Raw genomic sequence first — 14,473 nt, forward strand, 5'->3', positions numbered from 1 at the left:
CCAGATAAATTTGAGTTCCACTTACAACATGGTCTGCCCACTACATCAGTTCCTTCGTTAACTGGCTGTGAAGAAAACGTTTGCAAAGGGCTCCTGTTCCTACTGCAGAAAATTGCAAAACCGAAGGCTGCACATCATTTCAAGGACACAAACCAGTCCAATTTTCTGAAAGCCCAAAGACGACCATTGCCTTTACGAAAATAACCAGCAAGTATTTCCTAATTTCTATGTGTGTGCAATGCACTGTGGGGCAGACAAGATGGCAGAATGGGTACTTCACAGTGGCAGAGTACATCCCTGCTCTTTCGGAACAAAAATGGCAGAGGCTGCTGGATTGGTAGTGCTTCATCTTTTCTGTTTGAACCTTGCTTTGGATAGCTGGTCATGTTCATTACCTTGCCTGTCTAGTTCCACTTCTCCCACCACCACCCTTGCCCCACAGCAGCTGCTGTCTCCTTACCTCCATGTCTCTACCCCAGAACCTCTACCACTTCCTCCTCACACATCCCACACTGGTAACTACTGTCACTGCCTCCCTCAGCCCACCAAGACTGAATTAATAAACCTGACTGAATCCATCTGACTCTAGCCAGAGCCTCTTGGGTGTGTCTTCACAGGCTCCTAGTGCTGGCAGAGTTTATTTGCTCAGGTCTGCTGCTGTGCCTCACCTGCAATGAGTTCATGCCTCACAGACTGGAAACCGCAGGGCCAGACAATGTAAGAAGTCTTTTCAGGTCATTACTTCTACAGTTTTTTGAGTTGCCAATCACAGTAACTAGGATAACTAAGTTAACTAGGATAAGTCTACAGTATGACTTAAATCTTTGTCCATTTTTGGATCAAAATTAAGAAAAGCAAGCTAACAGCCTTATTCTTCTTAAGGGGGAAAAAAAAAAAAAAGGGGTGAAGAATTTTAAGCAGTTATGTCTTACCATAATCCTATCACTGTCAATAATGGTGTTCAAGCGGTGTGCAATGGTCAACACTGTGCAGTGAGCAAACTTTTCACGGATCGTCTTTTGAATGAATTCATCCGTTCTGAAACACAGCAAGAGCAATGCAGACAAAAATAAGATGTTTGCACAGATAACTGAATGGCAGGCAGGTTTTATAACTTCATCAAACATGATTGTACAGCAGGAAATATGCTTATGAAGTCATTACAGTGCTTCTTCCTCTCGTTATATTAGATAACTTGGAGGCATATCATGAAACATACTCCAAAATCTCTTCTCTAATACCTGAGGAGGAAAGAGTTTCTTCCTGAAAGCAGAGCACAGGTTTCATTTCAGGAGACTAATTTCTCAGGCTTTGATTAGAGAAAGGGGAAAATTCTGCAGAGTCAAATATTCCTACAGATTTCTACACCATTAAAAAAATCAATGCTATTTTCTTTCAGGCTTTAGTTTGTACAAACAGTGAATAAAAGTTGATGAAGTAAATACCCTTCATTGTAAGTAAAGTGAAGAGTGAACACAAGACAGTCTATAACTAAGCGGGCTGGTTTTGCTTGGGATAGAGTTAATTTTCCTCACAGTAGCTAGTACGGGGCTATGCTTTGGATTTGTGCTGGAAACAGTGCTGGTAGCACAGGGATGTTTTTGTTACTGCTGAGCAGTGCTGACACAGAGCCAGGGCCTTTTCTGCTCCTCACCGCACCCCACCAGTGAGCTGGCTGGGGGGGGCACAAGAAGCTGGGAGGGGGCACAGCCAGGACAGCTGACCCCAACTGACCAAAGGGACATCCCATACCATGTGGTGTCATGCTCAGCGTATACAGCTGGGGGAAGGAGGAAGGGGGGATGTTCAGAGCGATGGCGTTTGTCTTCCTGAGTAACCGTAACGCATGATGGAGCCCTGCTGTCCCGGGGGTGGCTGCCGATGGGAAGTAGGGAATGAATACCTCTGTTGTGATTTGCTTCTGTGCATGGCTTTTGCTTTACTTATTAAACTGTCTTCATCTCAACCCGTGAGTTTTCTCACTTTTACTCTTCTGATTCTCTCCCCCATCCCACCCAGGTTGGGGGGAATGAGTGAGTGGCTTTTTTAGTTGCTGGGCGGGGTCAAACCACAACACTAAGGTTCTTGACTTCAACTGCAAAAGGGGATTAAATAAAGGAGGTGGTTGGTAAACTAAAACTAGGACTGGAGTAGGTCAAGGACTTGAATACAGGAAAAAGAAAACTTGGCACATTCCATAAACTAAAAGCACAACCCAAGGAAAGGGATAAAAGCTTTCAAGTTAACAGCCTCGACCTACCATATGAACTAACCACCTAAGAAGAGGACATCAGGAGGACACGTAAGACTTGTAAAGAATGAAAACTTAGAGCACAGATACTAGAGTACAGGGCTGAAGTGGTAACTGTTACATATAAGGCTAAGAACTGTGAAGAGGAAATGCAGTTATACTGTAAGATACCTAAGACGCTAAGATGTTCTTTAGATGTATAAGCAAGCAGTAAGGCAAAAGAGATGCAATACCCATAAAACTAGAGATTATTCACGTAACTAACTGTACAAGTGAAGCATTGACACCACCTAACTTAGGGCATACCAGTGAGGCTAAAATGTGAAAATCTATACAGTCCTCTCTTGAGTCAATGAAAGGGGAAAGGCATGGCTAGAAGGTGAATCGGAGCACTAAATCAGGCAGCCATCAGGTGATGAATGGCCTCTAGAGGCACCTGACAGCCCACATTGCACGGGAAGCCTTGGCTCCCAACCTGGGCTCAAAGCCAGGCCATCAGAATACTCACATATGGCCCATCAACTTTCAAAAAAAGCTATGAGCGGCAACAATGGAGAATAAGGTAAAGGTACAGAAACTAAAATTGTCATCCAAGAGCGAAGGAAGACACAAAGAACTCAAAATATACTGTGGTTAGTTGGACCAAGGAAGTTCCAGCCTGGAAGTCAGGCACTTGAAAGCACGGGTCTCATTTCCAGGATTTCTATTAAAATATGAAATTGAACTTTCATATATGACTGGAGAATAATAAATGCTGTAGATAAATCTAAAACAAGACAAAGGAGATATCTGGATAAACTGGTATATTTAGGCAGCCGTGCTGGCTTCAATCAGTTGCTTGCAAAGACTTAATTCTTCAAATTGTTAAAAGTAACTGGAAAATCAAATCAAATACACCAAAGATTCATGCAACATGCCTTCCTCTGACAAATTATTATTTTTAGACAGAAGTAGTACTCTACATTGAACCTTTCTGCACATGATAAATATTTGGTATCACTTCATAAGTTAAGCAAAAAGAATTGTTCTGATGCCACCATGTTAGGAGGCACTAACAATAAGTAGTCAAAGACAACTTTGGAAGAACAGGATGACTTAGAGGAACGGAGTAACAACTAAGTTTCCACTGTAGAAAGAACAAGCTCATGCTCTGAAGGACTGAACATAATTTCTGTTACAAACTTAGTTTAAGCAATCGGCACAACAAAGGAATAGACAGATCCTTGCTGATGACAGGACAAATCATCAGAGAGAAGGAAGAAACACACACACACAGAGTTAAGTAAGAGTTCCCATGCATGCTGTCATCTTCATGCGGGGACAGAAACATTTAAGCTCTGTCATAAGCTTAAGAGAATTGGGTTCTGGGCTGCAGTCTGAGAAGGCTTAGTGCTCCTGCTCCTACTTCCTAAAAGAAGCAAAAAACGTAGTGGGAAGCAGGTGTTTCTTAACTTCTCCTTTTGAACCAAGGCCAGTACTCAGTCAGGGAAAGAGAAGGGATGAGAAATCAGGACGGAGCCAGACTCTAGCTCTGTGTTAACAGTCTCCTTAAGAAAAGGAAGTTGTTCATCATTAATGTCCCACATCATAGCAGTATCAGTGCTTTCACCCCAGTATTAATGCATGTATCTTTTTGTGCTGTCTTCTCAGCAACACCTCAATGACCTGAGTACTCTTACTGTCAAAAGAAAAAAATCAGGGCCATACATGAAAACATTCAGTAGGGAAGAGACTTATACAGACAGCAGGATGTGTTCTCTGCAATGGTTAGAATAGCAAAACAGAAACAAAAGATTCAGTATTCCCTAGAATTAAAGAAAAACTTTTTCTTTCCTTATAGTCAAGCTCAAGGTGATGTTTCCTGCAGAGCTACTATGGAGCACAGAGGATCACAGCTTGCTCAGGAATTTTGAAAACAACTTTTTAAAGGGTTCCAAATGATTTGGAACTCTCAGGTTATTCTTACTGTTATCAGAGGAGAATGCCTCATCCTTGAACATCCCTGTTCTCTGCAATCATTTATTGTAACTTTATTATGTGCATTCCTTATAGCACCACCTCTTCCTACATTTACAGTAAAAATTGCTTCCCATTCTTAAATAGATACTATCAAACTACTATCAAAAAGGTATTTCTTGAATATAAACTCATCTTTAATAAGAAACTGCTAGCCATATTGTGGGTGTGACAAATATTCTAAAATGAGACTACAAAGTAATCAGAAACAGACCTAATAGCTCCATCTTCAAATATCACAGTATGAAATCTCAATCAGATCCTCTCTAAGGTTAAGGGTAGATCTTGGGAGTATAGTTTTTGGGGTGGCAGGCAGAAGTACCATCAGTAACCTCCAGGAGACTCTCAGGGAGAAGACCGGAAAGGAAAGAAAATCTAAAAGACTGAGAAAAGGTTCTGTGTACAGAATTACATGCTGACAGAGTGCAGAGACTATACTGCATGTCAATTAGAGTTGTCTGCCCGCTAGGAAACTGCCAAAGGAACAGCATTTCTGTCCTTTTTCAGTGCATAAATGGTCATTTTGTGGCACCTACCCACACTGAGAAAGTGGCCAGGCAAGTGCAAAGTGATTCTATCACCCACCTCCGTGAATCAAACCCCATCATCCTTCAGGCACATTAGAAACCAACCTGATGCAACGTGAATATCAAAACCAGGTCTGCTGGATGACAAGAACTCAACCCTAATCTGATTATATGAAAATGGGAACCACAATACTCCCTATTGCAAGGAACAGTACAATAAGAAAGCACAAAATGGTGCTGTCCCACTGGCACCATGGTTTGAGGATCTAACACCAAGTTTCACAGCAACCCAAGATCTGGTGTAACCTGAATTAGATGACTGTAAAAAGAAAACTATCTAAAGACCAAGAATAAATATGACTTGAATAAGAAGCAACCAAGCTGCTGAAAGGAACACTGGATAAATCATTATCTTCAGTCTAATGTCCTCCTGGGATTGTTCTGGAAGCGTATCTCACACTATACAATTCCTGAGTGGTTTTAGATAATTTCTCCAAAAGAGAAACAGTTAAGAGATAGCAGTTAGATGTGATGAAAGGTTAAACCTTACAAGGTTAAACTGGCTAATGAACTGAACTATGTGCAATGGCTGATTTTACCAGACTTCATGAACAACCAATGTAAAAACGTGGCAGTGGACTGGTTCCAAAAAGTTTTGTCCTCTATAAGCAGCAAAAATACGAGTTAACGCATAATACTGTAGTGAGCGCACAAAAAGCTTCGTAAATTCAACACAGTATTTAAAAAAAAGTCACAGTTACTAAGGATTTTGTTTCAATGTATCACAGAAGTGACTACAGAAAGATCTTCAGCTCTTCTGCTTGATTTCATACAACATTCCAGAATGGTTCAACTGCTTTAAAATGACCTCATTCTTCAGGATGAGAATGCTGGCTTCAGGACCAAGAAGATAAGATCAAATTAAATGTCTGTCAGTCATCACATAAAACATACAAGTAGTCTGACTTAGGGCAACCTTCTTTACGGCAAGCTCCTCCTTGTCCTCACAACAGTGCTGACACCCCTGCAGCATGCAGAGCAGCTGGCAGCTACAAGGAGCAAGGGGGAAAATCAGGGTACATATGAGAGCTGGAAGACGTAAGGAGGGAGAAGGATGGACTCTCCATTCCTTCCTTTCACTCCTTTGCTCAGCTTCGCTCAGTAGCAGACAAGAATGGCCTAGCTGAGCTGGAGAAACACAGTGGGGAGTCCTTCAGCCCTGAGGAAGGTACACCGCACACCTCTCACCTTGCTGTCACATCCACTGCCTCATACCACCTCATTCCTCTCTCTCCCCCTCTCACCCCCAAACCCTGCCTTCTCATATTTGCTTCCAGGTTGAACTGGAGAAGGGACACAGTTGCAGCAGTGGTTGAGGCAAAGAGATCAAGAGCCAGAAAACAAAAAAAAGTAATAACATCTCCAGAGCTGGCGGCAGCTCCCCATGGTTTCCTATCCCAGGTGCTTGATACGAGGTGTGCTTGCCACCAGGCTAGACAAGGGTGCCAGGTATGGGGGTTGTGCTTCAGAAGAGGAGGAGGCTTTCCTTACATGCCAAAAATGCCTCCCTAACTGCTCAGTTAAGCAACCCACATCAGCATTTCCTGATGAGTGTCCTATCAGATTGCACAGCTGAAAAATACTTGGCTCTAGTTATAGCAACACATTAAGGAAAAGGCAATAATGACTGTTGAATTCAAAGAAGAAGTTCCAAGTTATTATTTGTATTGTTATGCCTTGAGTTGATACAAACAAACATTTACCTTATTATAATATATATTGCAGCACACATTAATCAAGATCAATTAAATGGATAGTGCAAGTTGAGAACACACACATGTGAGATGCCAAAATAGGGAGGATGAGTAAGATGGTATTAAATTTCCACAGCTATGATTAATCACAGTTAATCTATCAGAGCTCAGCCAAAAATAAACTAATAGCCAAAAAAGAAAAGAAAAAAGAGAAAAAGAAAAAAAAAAAAGAAAAAAAAGAGAACCTCTGGGAAAGGAATCCACTTCTCTAAAGGTTTTAGAAATACACTGTCAGCTGAACTGCAAAGCTACCCTAGTGGCACCACTTCTCCCCCAAGAAGATGTTATAAAAATGAGTCACGCCCAGATGACATACAAAATCCTTAATGCATCTGTTTGAGGGACTTGCTGTGTTATTGTCCTCTTTGGACTTCGAGTTCTCCCTCAAGCCATAGTTTGTTGGAACTATATATTCAGCCCAGACTAATTGATGCAGTACGTTTGCAGTATTGTTTCCAAAATATTTCCACCAGCGTTTCAAATGTTTCAAAAATTAACAGTGGGGGTACTTAGCTATTGGAACAATTTAACAAGGGTTGTCATTGAATTTTTTTTTTTTCTATTGAGGTTGGATGTTCTTCTAGAAGTACGCTCTAGTTCAAACAGGAATGAATTCAGGAAAGTTCTGCTGGCCTGAGTTATACAAGACAAAATAATGAATGATAAAGAGTCCCTCCTGCAGCTTCAAACATCTCCAAATATGTTTTGCAATTCCTGTGGTGTTTAGGACAGCTTACCTTCCCACCCACCCTATTTTATCTGTAACTTATTACACCGACATCTGAGCCATCTGAAGGGATAGCATCTCATAACCAGGAGTATCCGGTTTTGCTTCTAGCCATTTTTCACCTTTCTAGTTTTGGGGCTTTTAGTGGGGCACATAATTAACTAATTAATTAATTATTTCCAAGAGACTCTTCTTCCAGAAATCAACAGATCTCAACTTGTGTCACGGCTATTCTGACGTTACTATGTGCATTTCCAAGGAGGTTCTTGTCTTCTTGTCTATGGCTGCAGGACAAATAAACTTTGAATATTAATTTCCCTGCTCTATGGAATGCACTGAAATTAGGGATATTTTCAGCGTTTAGTTTATATCATCTGCTCTGTAGCCAAAGCTCAACCACCCCATTTTGAATAGACAATTACGTTGCTATCATTAAAAACACAAAATAGCAATACAAACTACAAGAAATACAAAGTATTTAAGTTCATCTCTACAGTACAGATGATCATATTAGAAGAAAAAACATCTCATCTTAATATGACAGGTTTTGTTTTTACCTTGGGTCCACATTTGCTGTTGCTTCATCAATGATAAGGATCCGATTTTTTTTTAGAACCGCTCTGGCAAGACACACCAGCTGTCTCTGACCAACACTAAAATTAGACCCAGATTCTGCCAGCTGCGTCTCCATTTTATTAGGCAGATCTTCCACAACCTCCTTCAGTTGCACCTGTTGACATGTCAACATATTGTAGGATGAGTAACTCTCTTTCAAATCAGCTATTGTGTGTCTGATGACACAACAATAAGTATGCAAGGTTTACCTTTTATATTCTGACACAAAATGAGTAAGTGCCAAGTCGGATTACACAGTGTGTCAGTTATTAGAATTCTAAAAACATTAAAGCACATTGTTAAGAATCTATTAATGTTCATTAAAACTAAGATACAAATCAAAATGTAACCAAAGCATCATCCCAAAGGGTAATTTTTTCATAAAAGACTTATATAAAAATATACGTCTACACACACATGCACAAACACACATATAAAAGCATGCACACAACAGTCCTCTTTTTTCAACAGCTATGTCCTTACCAAAGCTGATGAAAAACATCTAAAACCCGATGCACACTAGCACTAAAGTGTTATTTGGGTTGTAAATACCAGATGAACGTTATTAGATTTAGTAAGTCACCTCCTCCAAGACATTCCACAGCTCTTCATCGGTGTATTCATTGAAAGGATCTAAGTTTTTCCTCATAGTTCCAGTGAATAAAACAGGCTCCTAAAACCCAGTAAAATTAGCATTCCATTATAAACACAGGTTTTATATTGCCATAGGTAATTTAATAATAATCAGAACTAACCTATATCAACAATAGCACAGAAATATCCAACAACAAGCTACCTTTTATGAAATGCAAAGGAGTATTTCACAATTGCATACTGAAAGGGGGGGCAGGTAAGGCAAGTGTTCATCCAGTCTGTATGAAGATAATTTACTAAACAGGACAGGTCTGTTTGCAAATTGCTGTACACAGTTATGTCAGTACTCGAACGGGCATTTACATGCCACTGTTTTGATGCCACAAGCTATATATATACACTTAAATGAAATCACTGCTATACTCCTGGTATTGTTAATGAAAACCAGCAACTACCACTTCCAATGAGCTCACACTCCTAAATTACGTTTGGACAGTTTTGAAAATGTGTTTTTGAAGTACATAAACCAGAGAAGAATCAAAGAGCACACAATGCCTTTCTGGTTTTCCTTCTCTATTTGATTGTTGTTTTTTCTCCCCATTTCATACCGTAGGAGCTTGTAATTTCACCACCAGAGCTTAAGAGGAACAATTTTCACCATTTCAACACAATGTTTAAACCTACAAACAGAGAAGTGAATCTATACTGCCACAGCATCAAAGCAAACTTACAACTGGAGCACTGCTGGGCAAAGCTCTAACTCAAAATACAGCAGGGAGTCAAATCAGTACCTTCTCCCATCTAGGTACCAGTGTGGGTTTACCTGTGGTCGAAGCAAGTTTTGTTCTACTTCAGTTCCCAGTCAGACCAATAACAGATCATTAATCAAATGGGCATAAATCAATTTTCACTGGAAAATGTAGTGTTTGAGAAGTGGGAAGACTACTTTTAGTCCACAACTCCTTAAGCAACAGATCAGTACTCACTAATGTGAACTGCCAGACCTGAGAGTCATGCACTGACACGACTTTAGGGCTTACTCCTCTTAATACCACACATAAAGACAACAACAACAAGTCAAAAGCTGTAACAGTGCTAATCACAAATGGAGACCATACACGATGTTGCCAGTCTTCTTTAAATTGGAGAAATCTTATGCAGAACGTTTTCTTTTTTTCTCCCCTAGGAAATAAAGTCTAACTCGCATCAGATAACTTCAGCTTACTCTGAGATTAACCTCTGCCGTGACTTATGCCCCATCTAACCCTAGTGATGCCCAGCTCCAAAGAGCTGCAGCAAATCAGAACAGAATTTAGACCTTCACCCTTTTATGTGCCTTCATTTCTGAACTACTCTAAGTGGTATAAAAGGATTAACAAAGACAGAACGTGCCACAAGCAATGTAAAAGAATGTATGTGTTTCTTGACATAACATGCCAATTATTTGAAACTATCTGCTGTATTGGCAACATGTTACTAAAAACCTGCTGAATGAACAAAAGCAGTTAAAAAACAGTAACAGGTTAAAGAACATTTTTCTTTCAAAACCACCTAGAAAGTAATTTGTTTAACAATACATATTTTAATACACGTTTTGGTGTGTTTTGAAGGTATTGTTACGTTTATTTTCCTTTTCAATCCATTTTTATAGGTTGGCAAAATAAGAGGCTGAATATATAAAGTGTTCGTAACTATTATAAAAGTCCTAACTACAGACACGTACTGCAACAGAAGATAAGGATATTTTTTAATTATCATTTCTGACACAGATTATTATTTAAAATAGTCTGGTTTATGAGAGGAAAGTAATAAGACAAACCTGTAAATAATTGTTGTAAAAATGCTTGCAGTCAGGGAGGCAGACAACATTTGCATAGAAAAGATTTACAAACACAACCTTCACACAGCTCCATCCAAGCAAGCAATTAGAAGCCTAAGCACATTTTTATTTCACCAGGCAGGTATTTAAACTCACATATAAGAAAACTTCATTCTTGCCTCATCACTCTCTAGGAATGGCTCTGTTTAGCATGTTCTATGCCATAATTTTAATAAGCATCTCTCCCTCTGGTTTCTTAACTCCCCACATAACAAAATATTTGCTGCAAAGTAACTAATGTTATATTACTGTCTCTATTATTGACATTACTATTAACACAGTACAAGACAATGCCTATCACTCGGTTAATTACAGTATAAACCTTATTCCAAACCCTCATCCTGTTCTTACTGCCACCACTTCATAGTTTTTCACATTTTTAGTGGAAACAAGTCATCCCTTATGTGGAAAAGAAATGCTACCTGCTAGCCTTTGGACACTTAAAACCCTTTGGGACCATGATGAAAACTCTATCATATAAACTTAATAAATGTCACAGAATTCAACTGGATTAAAATAATTTTACAACCATGTCAATACACCATTGTATGAACCCCCCCCTATAATTAAAAGCAGTGAACTTTGAGCATCTGCATCGCTCAACATGTAGAAACTATATTTGACCAGCAGTTTTTCTGTCTCTGTACTCTTATTTTATTCAGCTCGGTTGAATTCTTCCAAACGTAGATATCACCTGCAATAGCTATGGGTAAGGCTTTCAAAAAACTAGACTGAATGAACTGATGATCATCTGCTTTCAGGAGAAAAGAATGCTGCACACAAAGAAAAAAAGTGGAACTTAAATCCATGTAGTCTTCTTTACATACAAAAGATGACTAGTTCCAGTGAGTATCTCCACTATGCAACAACAAAGCCTTCAGTATGGAGAAACAAAAGACATCCTGCATCAGGCAACAACCCAGTTGACAAGGGAGTAACTTTTTTTTTTTTAATAATAGCATAGCTGCTTCTTTTCTCTGACTTCTGTTCTTGGGGGGGGGGGGGGGAAGCAGGTAATCAAGAGAGGCTTAGAACAACTGTTCATTACTATTTTTATCAGATTCTCAATTATAAGAAAGTAATACGCTCTAAGTGCCATCCTGCCAAGAGGCTAGCAAACTTTCAGATACAAGATGATATAAGGACTCTAAATACAGTTTTTGTAATAAAATACAGAGATCTGAGAATTAATGCTAAACATGGCAAACAAATTCCTCTAGTTTCCAGCCTACTGTTCCATCTACCTGCTAGAACATTCCAGACAAATTATTTTCCAGAAACCTGACTTTGCACTTGTGGCATATGAACTTTTCCCTCTTCCTCCTGCTCCAGTGGAAAGCAAATGATCACAGAAAGTATCAGAGCTCTCATGAAACATGGTAACCTGCATAGGCTCTGCCTTCAGAAGTTTTGAGCTCATACCTAACACTTCTCTGATTCAATGTCTCATTTGAAAGTAAGACCGTAGAAGAGAAGACCTATGACCTACTGGACTTCTGCGAACTTCCCTTCTTCGGCTCCAGCACCAGAGATGAGGCTATTCCCAAAACCGCCTTAGTTTTTTTCCTGTATTGCAGCCTTTCCCACATTCAGCTTCTAAAACTCATCAAATTTTTGTTTATGAGCCATAATGACCCACTCTTTTGTCTGTTCCCTTGGTCTCCTCCTGTCCAACCATTTCTAAATAGTGGAAAGGCTGGTGGCTCACTTCTAGTTAGCACATTTACTCTTTACAGGTCTAGCCTCAGTCGGTTTGTACAGGGGTGTGAAAATGGTCCCTCAAAGTCCCTCACTAAGGAAGCTTCATGTAATGCATCAGGTAGGAATTTCTGCAAAGGATCAAGTGACTTCAGAGGACTTTTGAAGACTGCTATATTCCTGTCAGATTTTCTCTGTTCTTTCCCAGACTACAGGAGGACAGCATACTGCTAACACCTACTCATAAGTATTCCAGAAAATTAGATGGGGAACAAAACTAGGAAGAAATTGCTCCAGTCCCCAAAGCTGACTACGCTTACCTTAAAATAGTAAAGACCTTACTCAAGTAAGAATAACGCTTTGCTAAAGTTTCTAAGTCTACTGCATACAGGGGTGCAGGGGGAATATATACCAACAAGGCATTTTAAATACTACAGCATTATATTGACAATGTTTATAGCAGACCAAGTCACTCTCTTACCTGAGGTATAATTGAAATTTTCTTCCGCAAGTCATGGAGTCCTAGCTCTGATGTCAAGTATTTATCAATCCAAATCCTTCCTTCGGGTTCCGCCAAGCGAAAGAGGGCTGCTATCAGAGAGCTTTTCCCAGCTCCAGTTCTTCCCACTATTCCAACCTACAGAGCAAGCCAAGCTTGTACAATTAAACTATGAGCTTTTCAGAATAAATTATTTTGTCAAGCAACAGTTTTACAACATCACAGGATTTATAGTAGAACAAGGACCAAATAAAACTTCTTTATAATTAACATTTTTCCAAGAGGAAGAAACCTCCCTCCCCAGTTAGTTTGGATTCAGGTGACATTTGGATACACAAAAATTTCTTTGATCACGTTCAAAGGTGGAAGATTTTCCCTTAATGTGTGGTGTTTCATTGTGTAAACAAAATGAAGTGGCACGGTGTATAGAGTTATGTGATTCAAGGCTGCTAATTTTTATACTAAACCTGGTTTGCTGGGTGATGTTAGGCAAATCATTTCAGGCATGCATCTACTTCTCCACCCAAAAAAGGACTCCCATAAAGCACTTTGGGAACAACATATTCGCCGTCTTCCCAACTTAAATAACTGAGACTGATTTTGGTTAGTATGGTTAAGGTAAAGTACTTTAAAGTACTCAAACTCTAAAACCAAAACTAGCAGGATTGTGACCAGTATTCACGCTTCAGACAGCTTCAGCACAGAGGACACAAGTATTGAAACTACAAGGCCATGTGAGCAAGTTGTGATTCCCTTCCAAACAGAAGAAACAGTGAATAATAAAATCATAGTGATTCAGGCTTCTGTATACTCCCAAAGAAAAATCAGAAGCTGTACACAATGTGAAAAAAAAAATTATTTCAGAAAAAAAAACGTAGAGACAACAGAAAATATGGGTTTGCTAACTTAATTGACAAGGGGTTAAGACCTACAAATATTTCATATGAAACCAACACTCAGGAGAAAGTCGGCCCATTAATAAATGAGACATATAATTAGTGGTGATTAAATACTACTTGAAGAACAAACATTTTAAAATATTGTCTTCAGGTAAAGGATTCTTAGAGAAAACAATACACGGTAATCAATTGTATCGGAGAAGGTGATGGGTGTAACCATCTACACAGATCTGATCTGGCAGGTTTTGTTATTTCCTGCACTCAGTTTGAATCGCTACCTTTCCAGAAAGAAATCAACACGCTGGAAAGAGTTCAGAGAAGTGAAACATAAAATTAATATGGGTTGGAGATACTGATTGGATGAGGAAGGATTTATGAGGATTAAACATGTACAATATAGCCTCGTGAAGTGATTGGGGTGCAGAAGGGAAGAAACATGAAAATCTTCATGAGTATACGTACAGACACCAGAGGGCAATTACCCACTGCCTGAGACTCAGATGTATGCAGTAATGACTGCTGGAATGAAATTAAACACAGGAAACCACATTGAAGAGCAAGAAGAAACTCTCTAATAGTCAAAGACACTAAGCTCAGACAAAGCAGCAGTGTCCACATTTAATCAAAAATACACAAAACACTAAAAAAGTATACTGCAGTGAGCAACCCAGGCTGCACAATCTAAAAGGTGTTTTGTACTTCTATTTTCCGATTCAACAATTTAATCCAACAATTCATTATTGCACTATTGTATATAAACTAATTAACATTTATACAGTGCTTATTCTTAAAGACACAGCCTAATATAAGCAAATCTGTTGCAATAAATGATAAAATGTCTAGTAATCTAAACGGTATCAGTGAAACAATGGAAAAATAGTTCTGAACAGACACACTACAGCTCAGAAGGAAAACGCTGAATGGTGAACACAGACACCCAGAGTTGTGAAAATA

General features: G+C 39.3%; 1 protein-coding gene across 1 annotated transcript in view; it reads right to left on the minus strand.

Moving 5' to 3' along the window:
- Nucleotides 1-14,473, minus strand: part of ABCC4 (ATP binding cassette subfamily C member 4 (PEL blood group)) — a 167,568-nt gene that overhangs the window by 23,358 nt on the left and 129,737 nt on the right. Inside the window, exons 26-29 of the mRNA XM_080374996.1 lie at nucleotides 12,603-12,758; nucleotides 8,534-8,623; nucleotides 7,893-8,065; nucleotides 933-1,038 (exon numbers count right to left, since the gene is read on the minus strand). Of these exons, the coding sequence (XP_080231122.1) occupies nucleotides 933-1,038; nucleotides 7,893-8,065; nucleotides 8,534-8,623; nucleotides 12,603-12,758 (525 nt within the window). The remainder of the gene's footprint in view (nucleotides 1-932; nucleotides 1,039-7,892; nucleotides 8,066-8,533; nucleotides 8,624-12,602; nucleotides 12,759-14,473) is intronic.

Source organism: Falco punctatus, assembly GCF_963210335.1.
Source record: "Falco punctatus genome assembly, chromosome: 2".
NCBI classification, from domain to species: domain Eukaryota; kingdom Metazoa; phylum Chordata; class Aves; order Falconiformes; family Falconidae; genus Falco; species Falco punctatus.